General features: G+C 49.9%; 1 protein-coding gene across 1 annotated transcript in view; it reads right to left on the bottom strand.

Annotated features, from left to right (window-relative positions):
- The window catches only part of CFAP43 (cilia and flagella associated protein 43), a 126,427-nt gene that overhangs the window by 46,656 nt on the left and 59,052 nt on the right, over positions 1 to 20,719 (bottom strand). Inside the window, exons 12-16 of the mRNA XM_078777100.1 lie at positions 2,410 to 2,490; positions 1,815 to 1,963; positions 1,020 to 1,126; positions 734 to 880; positions 453 to 613 (exon numbers count right to left, since the gene is read on the bottom strand). Of these exons, the coding sequence (XP_078633226.1) occupies positions 453 to 613; positions 734 to 880; positions 1,020 to 1,126; positions 1,815 to 1,963; positions 2,410 to 2,490 (645 nt within the window). The remainder of the gene's footprint in view (positions 1 to 452; positions 614 to 733; positions 881 to 1,019; positions 1,127 to 1,814; positions 1,964 to 2,409; positions 2,491 to 20,719) is intronic.

Below are 20,719 nucleotides of genomic sequence, written 5' to 3'. Positions count from 1 at the left end.
CATGCCGCAGCAACCTCAGGGAGAACTTGGCTCATTTCTTGTCTGAATGTGTGTAGAATGTAGCGTGGTGATTTTATTTTATTCGTGTAACTTGAAAGTGAAGTGTATTCTGTAAATACCTTTGGTACCAGTGAATGAAGGACTCCCATGTGTCATTAAATCAGCTTATTGTCTTCTGAACGAGTTTGGACCTTGATTAATGAGTCTTGTCAAATCATTCAAGGCTAAATTAATTAAAAAATCCACAACACAGGTGACACAAAGATCGTTTCAATAAAATCATATATTTTTGGTAAAGTATGTTTGATAATAAAACATGGGTTCCACATGCAAGCGGAATAGGCCTGTGAAGGCCAATGCAGAATCGATTTATCCATAGTGTACGTGATGAGCTTCTTTTGATAAAGCATCGATTAAAAACGGACATTTAAGTGAGGGTAAGAAATTCTTACCTGTGGTAACTCATAAACGTAGATGTTGCCGCTGTTCTCAAATGACGTGTATACTTTGGACTGTGGCCCCAGCACGGCACACATGGCCGGCACATCCAACTCGTACGTGCATTGTTGGAGTAAGTGTTCATTTATTTCCCCATACATGTTCGCACAATTGTCTGCGCTCAAGGGGGGATGGGGAAATGCAACAGCAGCTCAGAACATACATCAGCTGACCCACATCTATGAAACATCAGGTGTGGCCTTTGTGCTGGGTGATGACGGGAAAGGTGCCCTACTGTCGAGAATACTAAATGGCAGGCAGAGTCGCGTGAGTCGAGACCCCCCCTTTGCGGATGCCACTTCTGACGTAGACTGGTGAAGCAGGACCCATGACAGGCCGTTCTCCGTGAGTAGAGAAACTCCCAGCAGTGTGGAAGTAACCGCTGAAGCACACATGGGAATGAAGACTGACAAACTGGATATGACATGGTCGTGCAAAATGACGACTACAGGAACTGACTCGAACAATATCAAACGCTTCGGCTCATGCACGAGCGCAAGTTGCACAAGGAAGGTCCTTACGCATGAATCCGACGACTGAGAATTTCCTTGAAGGTCGTCCATGTACAACAAACACGTGATTGTCCGATGAAGCCCCTGCGAGCAGCACCTGGCCATTCAGATCAAACCTGCCAGAAAGAAGACAATGAATGCATTTAGCAGGTGAGGAGGTAAGATTGATGTGATGTGATGGATTGATGGTGGATGAAAGAGGTAAGATTGATGTGATGTGATGGATTGATGGTGGATGAAGGAGGTAAGATTGATGACTTCATTATGTGATGACGATACTCATTCCTATTTTAATTTAGAGGTTACATTTTTTTAACAGGCTACAAGACTCTCAGTGGAGCTGTCACACACACACACACACATCTCAAACACATTGACATACAGACGAATACACGAGACAACACAGGATGGTTAGACGAGACAAAGACAGCCACTGAGCTTGGAGGAAGTGCCTGCCACCACTTCCTGGGACACAGGGTACTAGCGATGTCACAACAATGGCACCGCCTTCCTCACTGCGCTCTGCGGGGAATTTCCTAAGGAGGAATTTCCTCCTCCCCGTGGATGCTGATCTATGGGTATTGTCCGTGCTCTTATCCTATGAAATGCTGATTGTCAAGCGGGGAAAGCAGCACGTACCATTTTAAAAGTCTTTGCTATGACTCGGCCGGAGTTTGAACCGCTGACTTCATAGACTCGGAGCGGATGCTCGAACCACAACACCATCAAGTCTGGTAATCAACCAAATATAATGTACACAAAATGATAAATAAATAAAAACACTTTCGTAGTTTTCTTCCTTACTGGAGAAATGTGACAGGGACTTCGAAGAGCTTCTCGTGATGAACGACCCTCGGCCTTTCTGGATTCACACAGTTCAGGAAGTAGAGAAAGCCAGAGTTTGTCCCGACCACCGTTTGCTGGCAACAACGAGATGAAGCCAAACAAGAAACCTGTGTGGACACACATCAGTGATATTTGATTGTAATGTCCAATAAATATATTTATGTCCACATATTCATAAACTAAAGTTGCACAGTCGCTCTAATTCGCCCAGAAATGGATCTCAATAACATCTATCAGGCACGCTGTGCATTGTCTTCATCTATCAGTAGGATTGATATACAAACATACAGCCCTGCGGATTGATTTGTTAATGGATATACAGGTGGTCTTATCGATGAGTAAATGAGCAATTCTTCCACAAAGGGTAATGAGTAATTCATTGGATGATTGCATGCGTGGTTCTTCAAGATTATGGAGGTTCCTGGACAGGACCTTATGTGACGTCACAACTTGAAGAATTCATTTCATAACCCGCATGATAAGTACAGTGTGTTTGGTTATCCACGTACGTACACGTCTCCCTGCAAGTAGAAGGAAGTTTGATCGGCATTACCTGCTCCCCCAATGAAGAGCCACCGACGGGGTTTCCATCTTCCATTGCAAATACGACAATCTCTCCATCTGCCTTCGCCGCCTAACATTCACGCACAGGTGCACGATGCATGCATACACACAAAGTCAAATCGGATTTTCACTCGCACAAAATAAATAATGATTTTGATACCGTCAGATGACTGTTCTCTGGGTCCAATGACTCGAACGCTCAAACAAATGGTATAAGAGGTCACCAGATAAATGGATGTCAGATCACAATAAACACCTTTTGAGTAACATTAATACAACTGAGTAAACCAAACCGTAACCATATATTTATTACCTTATCTAAGCACAAACTTAACTCTGCAGGTCTAGGAACAGGTTTACAAGATAGCAGCAAGCTTACAAGTGTCCTTCACAGTAGCGTGTGTAATTGAATTGGATGGTACCGGTCTCTGGAGAAAGATATCAAGAATGGAGGAAGGAAAGAAGAAGAAGAAGAAGAAGAAGAAGAAGAGAACACCGAGGAATCAAAATGTGGCTCACAGTTTAGTGGCTTAACAAGGTTTTTACACTGGACATTTACACTGGACATGGTGATGCTAAGCCTAAGCAATGATAATGTGGAAGTGGGTGGTGAATGATGAAATATGTGACACTGCAATCTCACAATGGGCCTTGCCTGCTGTGTCCCACATGACATATAGCATGATATTCAAAAACGTTGTGGACCATTTCTGACAAAACTAGGCAGACGAGTTGGTTAGGCAACAAGAACAGGCCAATTCGATTTTGGTTCAGGTTCGAATCCAGATCCGGCCTATCGGTGGGATAGAAAACGTAAACTGTATAGCCAGGCGGAGGTATGCTCTCTACCAAGTGCTGTTCTAGTAGTCAGTATGGCCTTGCCCTTTCACATTTTGACCCAATTTTTAGTTATTTTCTCCATATTCTCATAATAAAAGTTTGTTGAAAATTTGATGACAAAAGCTCAAATGGTAAAAAATGCTGATGTTCTCGGCGGTTCAAACCCCGTTGAAGTCATACCAAGGACTTAAAAAATGGTACTTGCTACTTAGTTGTTTGACTTTCAGCATTTAAAAGTAGAAGAACAAGGGCAATCCCCACAGGTTGGCATTCATGGGAAGGAGGAAACTCCTCAGGAAATTGTCCCACTGAGTGCGGTGAGAAAAGCGACGACATTGTTGTGACGTCGCTGATACCTAGAGTACCCCGGGAAGTGATGGCACTTCCCCAAGCTTAGTGTCTGTCTGTCTCGTCTAACAGTCTTGTGTTGTGTCACATATGTTCCATGTGTGTGTGTGGCAGCTCCATTACGAGCCTTAGACCAGGTATAAAAGGGGGAAAAAGGGCTACCAACTAATTTCGCCCTTATTGGGGTAGCTTTGCTTTTCATCTGTTTGGTGACAGCATTTGACATTGACGTCTTTGCACTGCTAGAGGCCCTTCTGGGTTTGCAGTCATCGTGGTAGTATCATCAAGGTGTTTGTCCAGGTCGAAAAACTTCAATAAATACATATAGAAGAAGGGTTTGGCTTATATACTGGTAAAACAAAAAGTTTTGACTTTGCCTTATTGAACTGCGAGATGCCCTTCTTGGTTTGCAGGCATGACACCCTGTGATGACGTCATCATGGCCTTGGTCAAAGTTTGGAGCATTTCAGTATTTCCATATGCAGTATATATCTATAATAATGAAAGGCAGGGTCTGTTAGTGTGTTAGTGTGAATGTGTGTGTTTGTGTGTGTGTCTCCTCCATAACTCCAAAACAATGAAACTTAACGTCCCAAAACTTTGCATGCATACTTCTCGGCCTCCATGGGAGTTCATAAATGAAAACTGGATGTTTGAGTGTGTTAAAACACCCTTTTTGAAGATGATTAATGGGGTGCTCATAACAACAACAAAAAAAGCTTACCAAAATGACGGTCCGCCATCTTGGTCAGCCCACTGTCACATCTCTGGGTTATTAAGCCGCCATTTTGTTTCGGCCTATTGTAATGTGCCTTGGCTTGGAAACACTATCTACTCTCACGGACCAATTAAAGCATATAATCAAAATCTGGATTCAAATTTGAGAATTGGATCCCATACACTACTTAATAACAATCAAAACCTGGAGTGAAATCTGACAAAATTTAACACATTAGCAATTCTTATAACTAAGTGTATATCTTTAACTCAGCTTTCAGCAAGGCTGTCATTTCTCCTTCTCCATTTTGCAAAGCATTAAACCTATTTTTTTCTACTGTTCCAACATTATATTGATCAATTAACCCCCTCCCCCTCCTTTCCCTTTCCTTCCCATCCCCTCCTCTCCTTTCCCCTCCCACTCCCCTCGTCTCATTTCCTCCCTCTCTTCATATTCCCATCACGAAGCGATTCAGTGTTACCTGGCAACGATAGGTACCTTTGCTAGTGTGTGTGTGTATGAATGAATGAATGAATGATCGTTTTAAGGCCATTTTCCCTGCTAGAGCGGGGGTTAGCCTTGCGGGCCCCATGACAATCATGGTTCCCTGTTTTGAGGCAATGTTTTTTTTTATGATGTGTGTATATATATATATATATATATATATATATATATATATGTGTGTGTGTGTGTGTATATATATATTGTTGCGGATTCGGGGGTCGGCACACCCCTTATCAAGGGGGGGTTAATCCCCTTGTCTTTTAAGCTGGCCGTCCCACAATCCTGGAAGCTATGACGTCACTTCCGGTCGGTGGAAAGTAGGGTTGTAAGCCCAATTAGTCTTATTACCTAAGTACTACCACCGGCCGTAAAGCGAGGAGATAACTCCCACCCGAGCCGCAGCGTTAATGGATACGCCAAGCGAAGCGAGCCGCGACTCAGGCCGTTAACAAATACTACACCCGATTATAGCGGTTCCGAAATCGTGCCACAGGTACTCAATGGGGAAAAGACTAAAGCGATCGGATGGAGAGGAAACCAGAGTGTAGCAAGAACAAATAAGGGTTTATTTATTATGTACAAAACCCAAAGAAGAGGAAACGAAAGGAATATACAAGAAGAAGAAGAGCAAAAGGACACAGGGCAATCTTATCTATACAGTCTTACTTACAACTCCGGACAAACATACACACTCACACGGGATGGTAGCTGGTAGGGGAGGAAGGTCCAGGCAGATGGGTCCAGGCAGGTCGACTCCGTCCAGGCTCCGGGTCCGCGGGCAAAAAACGGCAGGCAGCTTCGCATGTCGTTGGCGCACGACCGGACCTTACATATGCGAGGGGCTGGAATGCTCCATACATATAGCGTGCCAAACGCTCTCTCTCTCCCGATCAATCAATGTCTGTATCAAACAGGTAGTTCACATCAAATGGAGCGCTCCTGGATCAGTCCGTTAACAATGGAGTTCCCTCGCGCAGTCCGTTCCAAAACAATGTGCTCGCTCGCCCGACCTCCGCGCAGTCCTTTACGATCAGCATCCCCCAGTGCAGTCCTTTACGATCAGCATCCCCCGGCGCAGTCCTTTACGATCAGCATCCCCCGGCGCAGTCCGTTGAAACAAGCGCGCCTCCCGATCAATAAGTTCATAAAGCGCCTTTCCCAACGAGTCCGTATCAAAATGTGCTCCCTCACGCAGTCCGTGATAGGGCTTGGCGCGTGCACTTATATAGTGCGCTTATAGATCAATCCGCGCTTCATAGAGCCACGCCTGCCAGTGAGCTCACCTCAGCCCTGGTTGGTTAGCGAGGGCTCACCGGCTCCGCCCTTGACGGCTCGTTGACAGGGCCACGCCTCGTTCTTGGCGCTCCGCCCCCTTCTTCTCCAAGCTTGAACGTGTGTGTAATGGCGTTTCCTGAGCGAACACTGAGACGGCTGCGGCTGGCAGAGGCGCATAACAGAATTGGGAGAGAGAGGTTGGCAAAATGGCCAGAATGGATTGGGATCTATCTTATTTAATTAATGCAATGCAGATTCAACTATTGGGAACACAGCCTTATCTGAAACACATACTAAGGAAATAACTGAAAGTCCTATGGTGTCCTACGTGTTGCTGTGGCCTAACTATGGGTGCGACCTTTGACCTTTTAACTGATGGAAATGATTTACAAGTATTATTTACAAAGTGAGGGGTTCTAAAACCACAACAATATTGTTGCAGATATGGGATTTGCATCCATCCATATCCGCTTGTAAATATTCCCCTATTTCCTCAATACTTCCCAACTATCCCCAATCCCCCATTCCCTAGTCCCATTTTCTGTAAACAACACTCTGTAGACCCGACCTCCCCCTATTTCCCCCATTAAATGTCGTGCCCAGGTTCACCGCATCTCATGTAAGACAACTATAGGACATCTTGCTAGTTATTCTTAGTCTATGTCAGTTAAGGACTCGTTTCCATTAATTCTGACCCTTCGTTGCACCAGAATGTGATTGTATGGCACCGTTAGGAAGTTTAGGACCTCCCAATACCTCCCCGCAGCTCTTCCTCACAGTTCAACAACAACAACAACAACAACAACAACAACGAGCGCAGGAAGTGCGCGTCCTCACTCCGGCTTGGTTGGTAGGGGGTGTTGGGAGGGCACCAGGCCTTCCCAACGAGCCGCCATCGAACATGTGCTCGACGGGGTTACCAAATAGGGGCTCCCTGTCAGCTCCTCGTCAAGGGCGGAGCCCGGTAACCCCCGCACCCAATGGAAGCGGTGGACCGGCCCCAGTGGGGCGGAACCAACCAGCCGAGGGCGTGTCACTCCCCGCTGAGCATGCGCGGTGAGAGGGGGGTGACGTCAGATGCGCGCTGAGCTTGAAGCAAGAAAGACGTCCCCTCCGAGCGCTGTGAGACCTCCCCGCATCTTCTGGACCGTGCTTTATCCTGTCCCCGAGCCAAGGTGCACCTTGTGCTATCGACCTACCTGTCCCTTCCTGCCATCAATCCCTGTGTAAGTCTGCCTTGTTCCGTTTGTCTGTGGTCTGTCTGGGCTAAGATAAGACGGTAATTAAGTGCCCATCTCTTCTGTGTCTTTACCTCACTGCCTTGTAATCTACCCCATTTCTCCACCACTGTAATTATACCCTCCTCCGGAGGTCTTGAGAACTGTACCCCTTGTGTCGTTTCCTCGTTCCCAGTCGTCGTGTCCTTTCTATCATTGATTTGGCATAGCGCGATTTGGCCAACGTCTGGGTGAATCGGGTGAGTTGGGGAAGAATCGGGGGAACTGTTCGGTCGCGGTAATACCAACCGCTCGGTAAATAACATCTTTAACCGCGTCCGCAACAATTGGTAGTCAGGAGTTGGGATTCGAACCTGGGACTAAATTTATTTAGCCCAAATTTTGGACACCAATTGTGTTATTACCGCAACAATTGGTGTCTGGGAGTGAGATACGGACCCGAAGCGCGCTTAACGCGCTCAAAATTACAAGTCACCGAAATTTGATTTTGTTTTACAAAAGAAAAACCCGAATTTTGAAAGTCGCGCTATGGGAGATCAAGACGGCTGGGTTCCGGTAGAGGAGAGTGAGGCAGGGTCGATCCAGGACCAAATTGAGGGACATGAGGAGAGCGAAGCAGTGAGGGCGGCAGGTTCGCAAAATGGCGTCCTCGCGCATGAGGTTACGGGCGCGCAAAATGGCGCCTCGCAGATGGCTACGGCGACCGCGCCCGCGACCGTAGCAGCGCCGCTGGTGGATTTGAACCTTTTTTTAATACAAATGAAGGCCCTTATGGCCCAGAATAGCGAACAATTGGAACAAAGAATGGGCAAGCAATTAAGGGAGGACATGGGGGCCAATAGCCAATGGTTAGAACAAAGGATGGGGTCCAATAGCGAGAAATTGAGGGAGGACATGGGGGCCCAGATCGGAGGGTTAGGGAGTAGAATAGAGGGATTAGGAAACAAATTTGAGGGACTAGACAACAAATTTGTGGGATTAGACAATAGATTAGGGGAAATACAGGAGGGGTTAACGGGGGTAGAAAACAGAATGGCCGCTCAAGAGAATCAAATGGAAGGGATGAAAAAGGGGTTAGAGGGGTTAGAAAACAGTATGGAAGGCAAATTGAGGGACATGAGGGACCAAGCGGAAAGGGAAGTTAAACAAATGGGGCAGCAGATAGAGGGGGTCAGAATGGGGGTAGAAGCTAAATTGGATGCTCACAGGGAGGAAATGGAGCAGATGAGGGTGGCATCTGGGCAGGAGATGCAGGTAATGAAAGAGGAAATCAGAAGAGGTGTGAGTGAGGAGGTCGGAGGAGTGTGCGAGGAGGTGAGGCACTGTGAGGAGCGCATGGAGAAGGAGGTGAGAAAGGGGACTGTAAAATTGCAAGGTGGTATAGAGGAGTTGACGCTGGGAGTAGAACAGCTGACAGTGGGACAAAAGGAGTTGGGGGACCAGGTAAAGAAGAACACAGCGGTAATAGAGGGTTTAAAATCGACACAGAAGGAGATGAAAAAGGACGTAGGGGTAATTAAAAAAGAGTGTCAGACGGTACATGAGGACCTGACGAGGAAAATGAACAAGGTGGTAGAGGTGATGGAGGTTAAAGAGCGGGAGGTGCGGGAGCACATAGAAAAAAATAAGGTGGAGTTAGAGGAAGAACTTAAGGGGGCGCACGAGGAGATGAAGGAGGTGAAGCAGAAATTAGAAGAAGTGGAAGAAGGGGTGAGCGAAATTAAGAAGCGACGGAGAGAGGATAAGAAAGAGATAAAAGAGGAAGTAAAATAATTGGTCCAAAGTCTGTGTTCAGATCGTGATGATGTGCTCATTAACCGGATGAGGGATTCGCAGGTGATGGAGGAGCAGCGAAGAGAAAGAGGACCCGGTGTAAGTGGTGACCAATATGGTCGTGCGTGTGATGCGCCAGGTGATTTAATAAGCTTGGGGGTCGAGATGGACCCGGATGTTCGTGAGAGGCCAAGAGTGAGGTGTATGGCTGGTCCGGAGTGTATGGAACGAGGGTGCGAGCGAGAGGGTCCGGTGATGGGAGAGGTGCGAGGTGTGAGTGAGCAAGGTTGTGGTGGTATGGAATGGGTAGCGGGTTGCGGAAGCGTGACCCATGCATCGACACCAACAGGGGTAGTTTTTAGAGGGACAGGGGAGGCACGGGAGCCCCTTGGGGGTAATGTACTGTGGGGGCCCGGCCGGTTGGGCCCCGCGCTGACCCCGCAAGGGGCGACGCACGGGGTCCGGCAGGCGGGCAACGACTCACATACGAGGTGGTCCCACAAGGTCCCACTCGCGCCGTATGATGGTGGGTAAGGGTGGCATCCCTGCCACCCTTCCCATGATGGGGGCAAATGCGCAATAGTTTATGGGGTGTATGGCAGTGAAAACTAGCCCGGGTGGGTTAGGTTATATTGATAGGGACTAGAGGTGACTATGGGTGACAAGATTTAAGTAAGAGACTTGGTACCTGTAGTGGGGACGTAGTAGCTTAGTGTTTGATAATGACGTGGGAGCGCTGAGTGTAAGGGAAGACGGAGGAGCGCGAGTTTTAGAAGGGAGTAGACAGAGCAGATGATGCAGTGTGAATGGAAGTGCTGGTGAGCAGCTTCAAATGAGGCATCGGTGAGGCAATGCTCCGAGGTGTGTGTGAGTGTACAAGTGATGAATGAGAGAGCATTGCGGATGAGTGTCATGGTGAGTAGTGAGTGTTGTGGATCAGCGCGAATGCGCTTGGGGGAGAGAAGGGTGCAGGCGGCACCAAGTATGAGAGCACAGGTGTGCAAGTACAGGTGTGTGGAATATATGGAGCAGAGAATGAGTAGTGTGGAGAGAGTTGGAGTAAGTGGTACGGAGTGGTGTGCGTGGTGCGAAGGTGTGGATGGGGGAAGAGTGGACCCCCATCACGGATACCCGGGGCGGGTAGTGTAAGTGTTAGGTAGAGGGTATAGGTAAATTGTGGTTGGATATTGGCATCTGTGGTGCGAGGTGAAAGAATGGTATTTGGATGGGTGCATTAGTGTTGTGGAAATGGCTGGGCGTGTAGCCTGTTAGTGTGTGTAATTGGTTTGGGCACTCCACCACTGTGAGGATGTCGGCCAGCTGAGGCCGCAGGTGGGCTCTGGGAGCCGGTAGTTGTGGATGGGGCCCGAGGATCCGGAGGACGGACCCGGGTAGCCCAGTGCCAGAGGGCACCGAGTGGGGTGACAGAGCCAGGAGGGGCCTTCCCCAGTTAGTTAGGTTAGGGTGAGGAGCTAGGTAAGCTCGGTTGGCAACTGCAGTGGTGGAGGTGTGCAGGTGGGTAGACCTGCTGGGAGGGCTACACGTCGCAGCCCAGAAATTGTGCAAGGGCACCGGGAGATGAATCGGGGGAGTGAGACCCCAAATTGAGAAGCACCACAGTTTGTTAATGGGAATTGGTTTTTAGAACCCATAGTGTAAGTTGGCCAATGGATTGGCAGGGAAGGACCCCGGGTAATGTAAAGTTGTTAAAGTCATTTAGGAAATAGTTAGGATTGATGAACCTGTCGCACCATACGCAGCCGCTTACCTGAGGTGATGCTGATGACTCCACACCTGTGTTTTCTTTGTTTTGTGTTGCAGGAAAGGAGAATTGCTGTTTGGATTTGTGAGACGCATCACGACGTGGATGAGACATTGGGGTGATTCCATCTCTCCCTCCTTAGGAGGGACTGATGATGAATTGGTGATGGCAGATTTTGATGTTGAGTTGGAGATGGCAGATTTTGATGAGAGTTGGAAATGGCAAATTTGATTGGTTAGGAGGGAGAGAAAACGAATTTGGTTTATGGGAGGAACGGGGAAGACAGTAGGGACGTTGTTGATGTGTAAAGTAGATGTTTATGGGTAGTGTTGTGTTTTGTGGATACAGTAAGGGGTAAGGGAGGGGCAATGTAGGTTACCTGGTGGGGGGGGGGGCGTACGGTAGGAACGTACCTGTCTCACCTGGCTCCCATGTGCCCCCAGTGTGCATTACCTTGTATTGCATGCACTTTTGCCGCCCTTACCACCTTACTCACTTGTCTTCTTTTGTCTCCCACCTCCGAGGATCTGGCTTTGGGGCAGAGAGAGAGGAGAGAGAGAGGTGCTGGTGCTGGCAGTTGTGGGCCTGTACTTCCGCTGCTTGCTGCCTGGATCGATACACCATATGGACCGCAATTTTTGTGGCCGCCCACAATGGACCGCAGTTCTTTTGCGGTCAAGCACCACCCGTGGATGGACCTCTGGGTCAACGTGGCACCTATGCCATACAGGTGAAACACTTTTAGTTGGTCCCCTTGATGGCCACAATTCAGAAATGGACGCGGTTGGCGCCTTTCATTATTTCTAAAGAAGCCAGAAGGCCAAGTGCACTCCATGAAGGCAAGACCAGCGGCAGAACATCGGCCGGCTGCGACACCACCGGTGACCATGGACACTTAATTGTGCACTTTTATGAACACTTTATTGGTGCACCGGATGGTGCTGACTGTGCGTAATGGGGTGGTGCTTTTGGTGCTTGGACGGGGTGCTCTGCACATTATTAAAGGCCGTAGGGCCACAGGGCACTCGTGGGTTGGTGTATCGATGCTGGCATGCGTGCTCTCCCTATGCATAACATCGGCATGTGTTCCTCAAAGAACAGGTCCTGGATCGTAGTGTAAATATCAGTGTAGTCTTGTATAAATGATGCTCCCTACCGGCTGTATGTTTAGTTTGAGGATGCTTTCCGCGATTCGGTTATCCTGTGGGTGTGTTTCTGTTAGGAGAAGGGTGCAACGTCGCAGGGGGACATATTTACTCATTTGTGAACATCTGTAAAACTGTCGAACTCAGGGTTGAGTTAATAGTAGAGGGAACTACATCTGAGTGCCACACTAAAGTAGGTAAAAATTTATCGGGTCGGGCCGCCCCGAGGTAGAGAAGGGTGCAGTGTTGCGGATATGGGATTTGCATCCATCCATATCCGCTTGTAAATATTCTCCTATTTCCTCAATACTTCCCAACTATCCCCAATCCCCCATTCCCTAGTCCCATTTTCTGTAAACAACACTCTGTAGACCCAACCTCCCCCTATTTCCCCCATTAAATGTCGTGCCCAGGTTCACCGCATCTCATGTAAGACAACTATAGGACATCTTGCTAGTTATTCTTCGTCTATGTCAGTTAAGGACTCGTTTCCATTAATTCTGACCCTTCGTTGCACCAGAATGTGATTGTATGGCACCGTTAGGAAGTTTAGGACCTCCCAATACCTCCCCGCAGCTCTTCCTCACAGTTCAACAACAACAACAACAACAACAACAACGAGCACAGGAAGTGCGCGTCCTCACTCCGGTTTGGTTGGTAGGGGGTGTTGGGAGGGCACCAGGCCTTCCCAACGAGCCGCCATCGAACATGTGCTCGACGGGGTTACCAAATAGGGGCTCCCTGTCAGCACCTCGTCAAGGGTGGAGCCCGGTAACCCCCGCACCCAATGAAAGCGGCGGACCGGCCCCAGTGGGGCGGAACCAACCAGCCAAGGGCGTGTCACTCCCCGCTGAGCATGCGCGGTGAGAGGGGGGTGACGTCAGATGCGCGCTGAGCTTGAAGCAAGAAAGACGTCCCCTCCGAGCGCTGTGAGACCTCCCCGCATCTTCTGGACCATGCTTTATCCTGTCCCCGAGCCACGGTGCACCTTGTGTTATTGACCTACCTGTCCCTTCCTGCCATCAATCCCTGTGTAAGTCTGCCTTGTTCCGTTTGTCTGTGGTCTGTCTGGTAGAAGATAAGACGGTAATTAAGTGCCCATCTCTTCTGTGTCTTTACCTGACTGCCTTGTAATCTACCCCTTTTCTCCACCACTGTAATTATACCCTCCTCCGGAGGTCTTGAGAACTGTACCCCTTGCGTCGTTTCCTCCTTCCCAGTCGTCGTGTCCTTTCTATCATTGATTTGGCATAGCGCGATTTGGCCAACATCTGGGTGAATCGGGTGAGTTGGGGAAGAATCGGGGGAACTGTTCGGTCGCGGTATTACCAACCGCTCGGTAAATAACATCTTTAACCGCGTCCGCAACAATATATATATATATATATATATATATATATATATATATATATATATATATATGTCGTGAAAATCAAGCTCAGACACGACTTGACCTCTGGGTAGGTTTTACTATCATTTAGATCTGCAGTACATCCTGTAAGAATACATGCATGCAACAGGCATTAAATCAGCGCATTTCATGAGCAGCAACGGTTGATTCAATATACCAATGGTTAGCGCAGCGCATTGTCAGCGCAGCATTTGGGGCGTACATACCATTCAAACTACTGGATAATGTCACAGTGAGTTCCACTGAAGTGTCCGCGCGCGCCCCGGTTGTCCCAGGTCTTATAGACGCCCCCTTCCGTAGCGAGCACCCCTGGGTTCACCTTGGTATAATTTCACTACATTCTCCCCGCCGTTAGAACTATACTGCCGCTCGGCAGGTTGCAAGCAAGCATCAGCAATAAACGAATGGGTCACGTCAATCCACGTCAGTCGGTCCACCCGTAGCGGTCGGGGCGGCGAACCTCCCTGCCAGTTCGTGTTCGGAATCTACCGGGCACGGCGTCCCCTAGCCCGGAGTCCCCCGCGTCGGAATAGCCGCCGGAGGTTGGAGTCGGAGGGGGCGCCCCTGCGCCTTCGGGCGCGGGAGTGGGGGACGACGGGAGTAACAGTGGTAGTTCCATAGGGGAAGCTTCGATAGAGTCCATAGACTCGTAGACGGGTTCGTCGATATCCCTGTCGTCGTCCCCACATGGGGCGAGATGGCGTACGGAGACAGTAGACTCGCGGCCATCCGCCGTTAACACGCGAGCATGCTCGGGATTAGCCTGGAGGACCTGCACCTTGTCAACAAGGGGGTCGTACTTGCTAGCGCGAACCGCTCGTTTGAGATAGGCGGGCCCCGGTTCAGCGAGCCAGCTGGGTAAAGATTGGATACTGCCGGAGCTTCTAGGGTGGTGGAACAGTCGTTCGTGAGGAGTCTGGTTGGTGGCAGTACATAGGAGAGCCCGGATCGAGTTTAGAGCGGCAGGTAGGGACCACGCCCATTTATCGAGGCCTCGGCCGAGGGTCCGAAGGCTTAGCATGACGGCCCGCCATATAATCCCATTAAAGCGTTCGATCTGTCCATTCGCTTGGGGCCGGTACGGGGTGGTGTAGCTCGAAGCGACATTATGCTGGAGCAAGTAGCCCCTCACCTCCTGGGACAGGAACACCGCACCCCGATCGGTATGCACGTAGGCCGGATACCCGAACATAGAAAACAAATTCTGCAGGCACCGAATAACCGTGGCAGCCGACATATCCCCGCACGTGTAAGCAAAGGGGAATCGGGAATACTCATCGACGATAGTGAGCAGCTAGCGAGAGTTGCTCGACATCGGCAGCGGCCCTTTGAAGTCCATCGCCAAGCGCTCCCACGGTCTAGTAGCCCTAACGAGTGTCCCCAGAGGGGGGCTATAAAAACGCGGTTTGAGTTCCGCACAGATCGCGCAATCACGGCAGATGCGGCGGATGTCCTCCATCGAGTACGGCAGATTGCCCGCGCGCACAAAATGCGCGAAGCGCGTTACCCCGGGATGACACATTGTGCTGTGCAAAGTGCGCAGCCCCTCCAAAGTTACAACCCCCGCGCAAGTGGCCGGCCTCGATAGGCGTCAGCGACCAGGTTATCCTTCCCCGGGCGGTATTTGATGGTGTAGCAGAAGTCGGCGAGTTCGATACGCCAACGGGTGATTTTCTCATTCTTAATGCGCTGAGCATGTAAGGTGTCGTACATAAACGCAACACTCTGTTGGTCCGTGATGATTTGGAAACTCCGCCCAAGCAGATACGGACGCCATCGCCGAATTGATTCGACGATCGCGTACGCTTCCTTTTCGACAGACGAATGCCTCCGCTCGGCGGAGGTGAGAGTCCGCGAGAAGAAAGCCACAGGGCGGCCTCCTTGGGAGAGAGTCGCCGCTATCGCATGATCCGAGGCATCACTCTCCAAAACGAAAGAGGCACTCTCGTCAATCGTCGCGACAGCGGCGCCAGCAATGTCGACTTTAAGGCCCTCGAAGGCCGCCAGGGCGGCCGGGCCCATGGGGAAAGTGTCGCAGGCCACGAGGGGGCGGAGCTTTGCGGAGAAATTTTGCACCCACTTTGAGTAGTGGGCGAACAGCCCTAGAGCGCGTTTCAGCGAAGCCCGATCGCTAGGCGGAGCCATATCGAGCAAAGGGCGCAGACGCTCCTTATCCGGAGAGACGGAGCCATGGGTCACGGTGTACCCCAAAAGGTCTACTGTGCGTAGAGAGTATTGACACTTCGCCGCATTCATGGTTAGGCGATATTTCCGCGCGACCTCGAGGAAGCGTTTCAGATTAGCGTCGTGATGCTCCTGGTCATACCCACAAACCGTAAGATTGTCCAGATAGACAAAGACATCGGTCAAATTCTCCTTCACAACGAGGTCATCCATAGCTCTCTGAAAACAAGCGACGCCGTTCGTTACCCCAAAGGGAAGTCTCGTGAACTGGTACAACCGCTGACACGATTCAAAGGCTGTAAAGACGCGATCAGCCCTAGAGATGGGGACTTGATGATACGCACTACGCAGATCGAGAGTGCTATAGATGGAATACAGGGCCACCTGGCGTACCAGGGCGTCCATCCCCGGTAAGGGGTAGGCATCCAGCTGTGTAAAACGATTAATCGTCTGCGAATAGTCGATTACCATACGCCGACGGTGGGCCTCACTCCGCACCACTAAGACTTGGGCCCGCCACGGTGACCTACTGTGTTCTATGATACCGTCCTTCAAGAGCAGGGCCGTTTCTTCCGCAATGAATTGCGCGTCCGCGCGAGAGTAGCGCCGCGATTTGACGGCTACAGGGGTACAATCAGTGGTCAGGTTGGGGAACAGTGAGAGTGGCTCCATGTCCATTTGAGCGAGGGCGCACACAGCGAGCGTGTCCGGCCCTCCGAAGTCTATTTCCAAACGTCCATGCCGCTTAAGGAAATCAAGTCCTAACAGAACGTCAGCGCATAAGGCCGGTAATACCATGAGATACACGTCCGGGAACGTGCGTCCGTTTATCACAAGTTTCAATCGACACGCCCCTTTTGTGCTCAACCGAAGTCCCTGAGAGGCCATGAAGATCCGGCGAGTTGTCCCGAGAACCGGCCACCCATGCTGATGCACGAGTCGCTGATCAATAAAACTATCCGTGGACCCCGTGTCAATTAAAGCTTGCGCAAAAACGCCCGCGACCATGAGCGGAATGAAGGCCTGCGCCAGGCCGGCAGACCCGGCAGGTATAGTTCCGGCCAGGCGAGAAGATCGCGCCTCGCGGGTGGATCCCACGCCGGCTGCAATCCTTCGGGCAGCGTCGGCAGGTTGGGCCTCAGCAGGAGCATTGAAGTCAGTTGGCTCATCAGCAGTTTCATTTGCCAGAGTGGGTGTGGGTTGGTCGTAAGAGCAGCCGCCAGATGGCGCTCGAGCCACGTGAGAGAGGTCTCTGCCGTCTGCAGAGTCATTCGCCAGAGTGGGTGTGGGTTGGTCGTAAGAGCAGCCGCCAGATGGCGCTCGAGCCACATGAGAAAGGTCTCTGCCGTCTGCAGAGTCATATGCCAAAGTGGGTGCATGTAATTCATAAAAGCTGCCGTCAGATGGGGCTCGAGTCACGTGCTGCGTTTGCCGCACTTCGAGAGGAGATTCCAAAGCAAGAGCATGTTGCTTGTTTGAAGTAGGCGTTCGAACGCCAGTCAAGGTCGGATGCGCTGTGACCGGTCGCGTTCGCGCCATTTGTTTTGGCGGCCCGATGTATCTCACCAAGGTCGGGCGGGTAGCCAGAGGCCCGCGAGGAGGAGAGCGGCTCTTCAAAGCCGAGCGAGGCGCATCCGTTGGCTCCGCGATGAGCCCATTCAAGGTCGCTCGGGAATGCGTGGCCCGAGCGGCCTTTCTGCAGACCTTTGCAAAATGGCCCTTGGTGGAGCACAGGTGACATGTCGCCTCTCGGGCCGGGCATTCAGAGCGAGGATGCTGCCGATTTCCACAAAAATAACATTTTGCATACCGGGCAGGCCGTGGCCGGGCAGCGGCGGCAGCAGTGAGGCCGGAAGCGGAGTCCGCTTCCGGAGCTCCCAGAGACTCGGCCGTAGTGGTGGTCGGGTCCTCCTCCGTATCCTCGGCGGTAGCCCTCTCAGGTCGCGCGAGTTGCGAGGTCCCCGCCACGACTCGTGGGTGATCATATGCGGTCAATTGTTCTCGGGCATCTGTGTATACGCGTGCCAGCCGTAGTGCTTCTATAAATGTCAGCTCCGCGACCTCCAAGAGACGGAGCCGCAAGACTCCAGAACTAATTCCGGAGATGAATGAATCTCGGAGCAAATCGTCCTGCACTTGCTCGTGGGTCCGGACGTCCTGCACGCAGTCTGCCAATAGGTAGCGCAACTCCTGCGCGAAGCGATCGATCGATTCAGACGGTTGCTGTCGCCGCTGAGAGAGTTGATGCCGGCCGTGCACAGTGCTCCGTGTCTTTACGTAGAGGCGCTTCAGCTCGGCTAGGGCCGTAGCGTACGTCCCAAATCGAGAAATGTTCTTGAAAACAGTGTGATGGACCTTGGACTGTAACACGGACAGCTTTATCGCAGCGGTGGGCTCTGTCTCGTGAGCCGCAAAGTAATTCTGCAGCGTGTTGAGCCAATGAGCAAACTCCGATGCAGATCCCTCAGCTTGAGGGTCGGCTCCGAGAATCGGTACCACGATCATCTTGTGGTCAGCCATTCCGGCGATCTAAATGATATTAAATGTCGTGAAAATCAAGCTCAGACACGACTTGACCTCTGGGTAGGTTTTAATATCATTTAGATCTGCAGTACATCCTGTAAGAATACATGCATGCAACAGGCATTAAATCAGAGCATTTCATGAGCAGCAACGGTTGATTCAATATAACAATGGTTAGCGCAGCGCATTGTCAGCGCAGCATTTGGGGCGTACATACCATTCAAACTACTGGATAATGTCACAGTGAGTTCCGCTGAAGTGTCCGCGCGCGCCCCGGTTGTCCCAGGTCTTATAGACGCCCCCTTCCGTAGCGAGCACCCCTGGGTTCACCTTGGTATAATTTCACTACAATATATATTGTTACAGTTGCGGTTTAGATGTTATGATGGGCCGAGCGGATGGTCCACCGCGACCGTTACAGGATCCCCAACTGGCCCGACTCCCCCAACGTTGACCAGATCGCACCACAGATATTCAATCGGGAAACCTCTAAAGCGACCGAAAGAGAAGGAAGAGAGAAGAAGACAGAGTACGGAGGAATAACAGGATTTATTATGTATTTTCACAAGCCAGAGCAACGAGAGCAATCGGTTATATTCAGCGAATGGAAGGAGCAGATACACAGTGCATCGTTAGCTTATACTATTCAATTTACTTAACCCCAGGACAACGATTAGGACAGACGACGTTCACACTTACATGGGGGAAATTGCAGGCAGGAATGGCGGAGGTGGGTTGCTGGAGAGGGAGGCAGGGTCAGGTCCCTGCAACCGGCAGGGCTGGAGGTAGCAGCTCCCAATTCTTCGCGTTTTTGGCGGGAAAACCCTCAGTCGCGTCGACGCTGCTGATGCTGTGGACGTCACGCGCTGGCTCGGTCACACCTGCTCCTCTCCTTCTGGTGGAGCCGTCTCCCTCCTCTCAGCGCGTCTCTCCAAAGCTTGTTTCATCTCCAAGTACCTCTCCTTTTTGGTTTGGAGCGTCTCTCATCTCTCATCTCACAGCTCACAGCTCATCTCTCCTCTCATCTCTCATGTCATCTCCCGAAGCAGTCCCTTCCAGTCGCTTTTATTACTCGGGGCGGAATCAAGCCGCCGGCTGTGAGGGCACGCCTACCGGGTCGCTAACCGCGGTGCTGGTTGGCTGTTAGGGCTGTCCGATTCCTCCTTTGATCATGACGACGTGCCACGCCTGTGAGTTGGCGGCTCCTACCCCCCTCTTCTCCGAGATGAGCACATGGGCAATGGCGGCTTGCGGGATTGAACACCACTCGCACCGCTTTTGAAAGGAACTTTGGAGAGCGGAGATGATTGGGGAAATTGAAAGGGGCCTACGCTTATTTCGTTTGATACAATGCAGAGTCAATCTAGTGGGAAACACATATTTAGCCTACATAGAATAAGGAAATAAACTATTTAAAAAGATATATCGTGGCCTGTGTGTAAGTTTCATGGAATTAACTAGGAGGACGGCTGCGACCATTATTTACATTACGAGGGTGTTACACACAACAAAACCATACTTTTCACATTCGTTACACTTCCTCCAAAATTGTTACACTTTTCAAAACCGTTACACTTCTCAAATTCGTTACAATATATATATATATATATATATATATATATATATATATATATATATATATATATATATATATATATAATATCTATATATATATCTGTGCAGTGTCTGTCTTGTGTTGTCTTGTCACTGAACTACTCCCTCAAACTTTTGTGAAATCGTACCAAACTTCTAGTATGCACCTATCTCTCCCGTCGGTGTGTCCCAAGTGTATTTTTTTTAGAAAACATTTTCAAAATATATATTTTTTGGGGGGGGAATTTTTTGGGGGAAAAATATCTTTTTTCAACTTCAATTGTTTATAAAACGTAATATCACGTATATTACAAATACATTTGTGCATTATGATTGTTTGAATTATGATTGATGTAAACCATGGAAAAACAGCAACTCAGGTTCAGTCATTAATCTATATACAGTGTGGCCCCGTTGCAACGCGATCGTTGAGGTCCATAAAATGTCATCGCGAAAAAAGCGGGGTCGCGCTAAATCCGGGTTCAAGAAATTCAGCGTTCAAACTGACCCAATGTTGACCTAACATCCTAAAACATCCTAAAACAACAAAAAAAAACATTCAAGAATATTAGCAATCATCATTTGCAGTTTATTTCTTAAAAAAGTGATCGAGTGTTCCTTGCTTGAATGTAGCATGTCGCTGGCTGCGAGCGAAATCTAGAATGCTTCTGAGTTGGAGGATTTTTATGTGGTCCACCTCCTGGGTCTCCAGCCAACGGAGGCTGGCCTCGAGGTGTTCAACGGCTTCAGACACTTTTGGGGGTGGGGGTGGAGGCTTTTCATTATAATCTTCTTGTGGCTCGAGAACCGGTACACTTGCCTCCGCCAGTGCTTTAGTTACGTTACAGACGATCTCTGCGTCCGTCAGGTACTCATATATGTTTGGCTGTCTTCAGGCGTTTGGCTTTTAGTCCTGCTTTTTCAACTTTGCAAAGCGACGCACGCAACTTTTCTTCTTGAGATTTACAGCCAGGAAGCGGTGATT

This window comes from Myxine glutinosa, chromosome 5, assembly GCF_964187855.1.
Source record: "Myxine glutinosa chromosome 5, kmMyxGlut1.1, whole genome shotgun sequence".
Lineage (NCBI taxonomy): Eukaryota > Metazoa > Chordata > Myxini > Myxiniformes > Myxinidae > Myxine > Myxine glutinosa.
The sequence above is the reverse complement of the archived record's forward strand: the minus strand, read 5'-3'. Positions and strand labels throughout refer to the sequence as shown.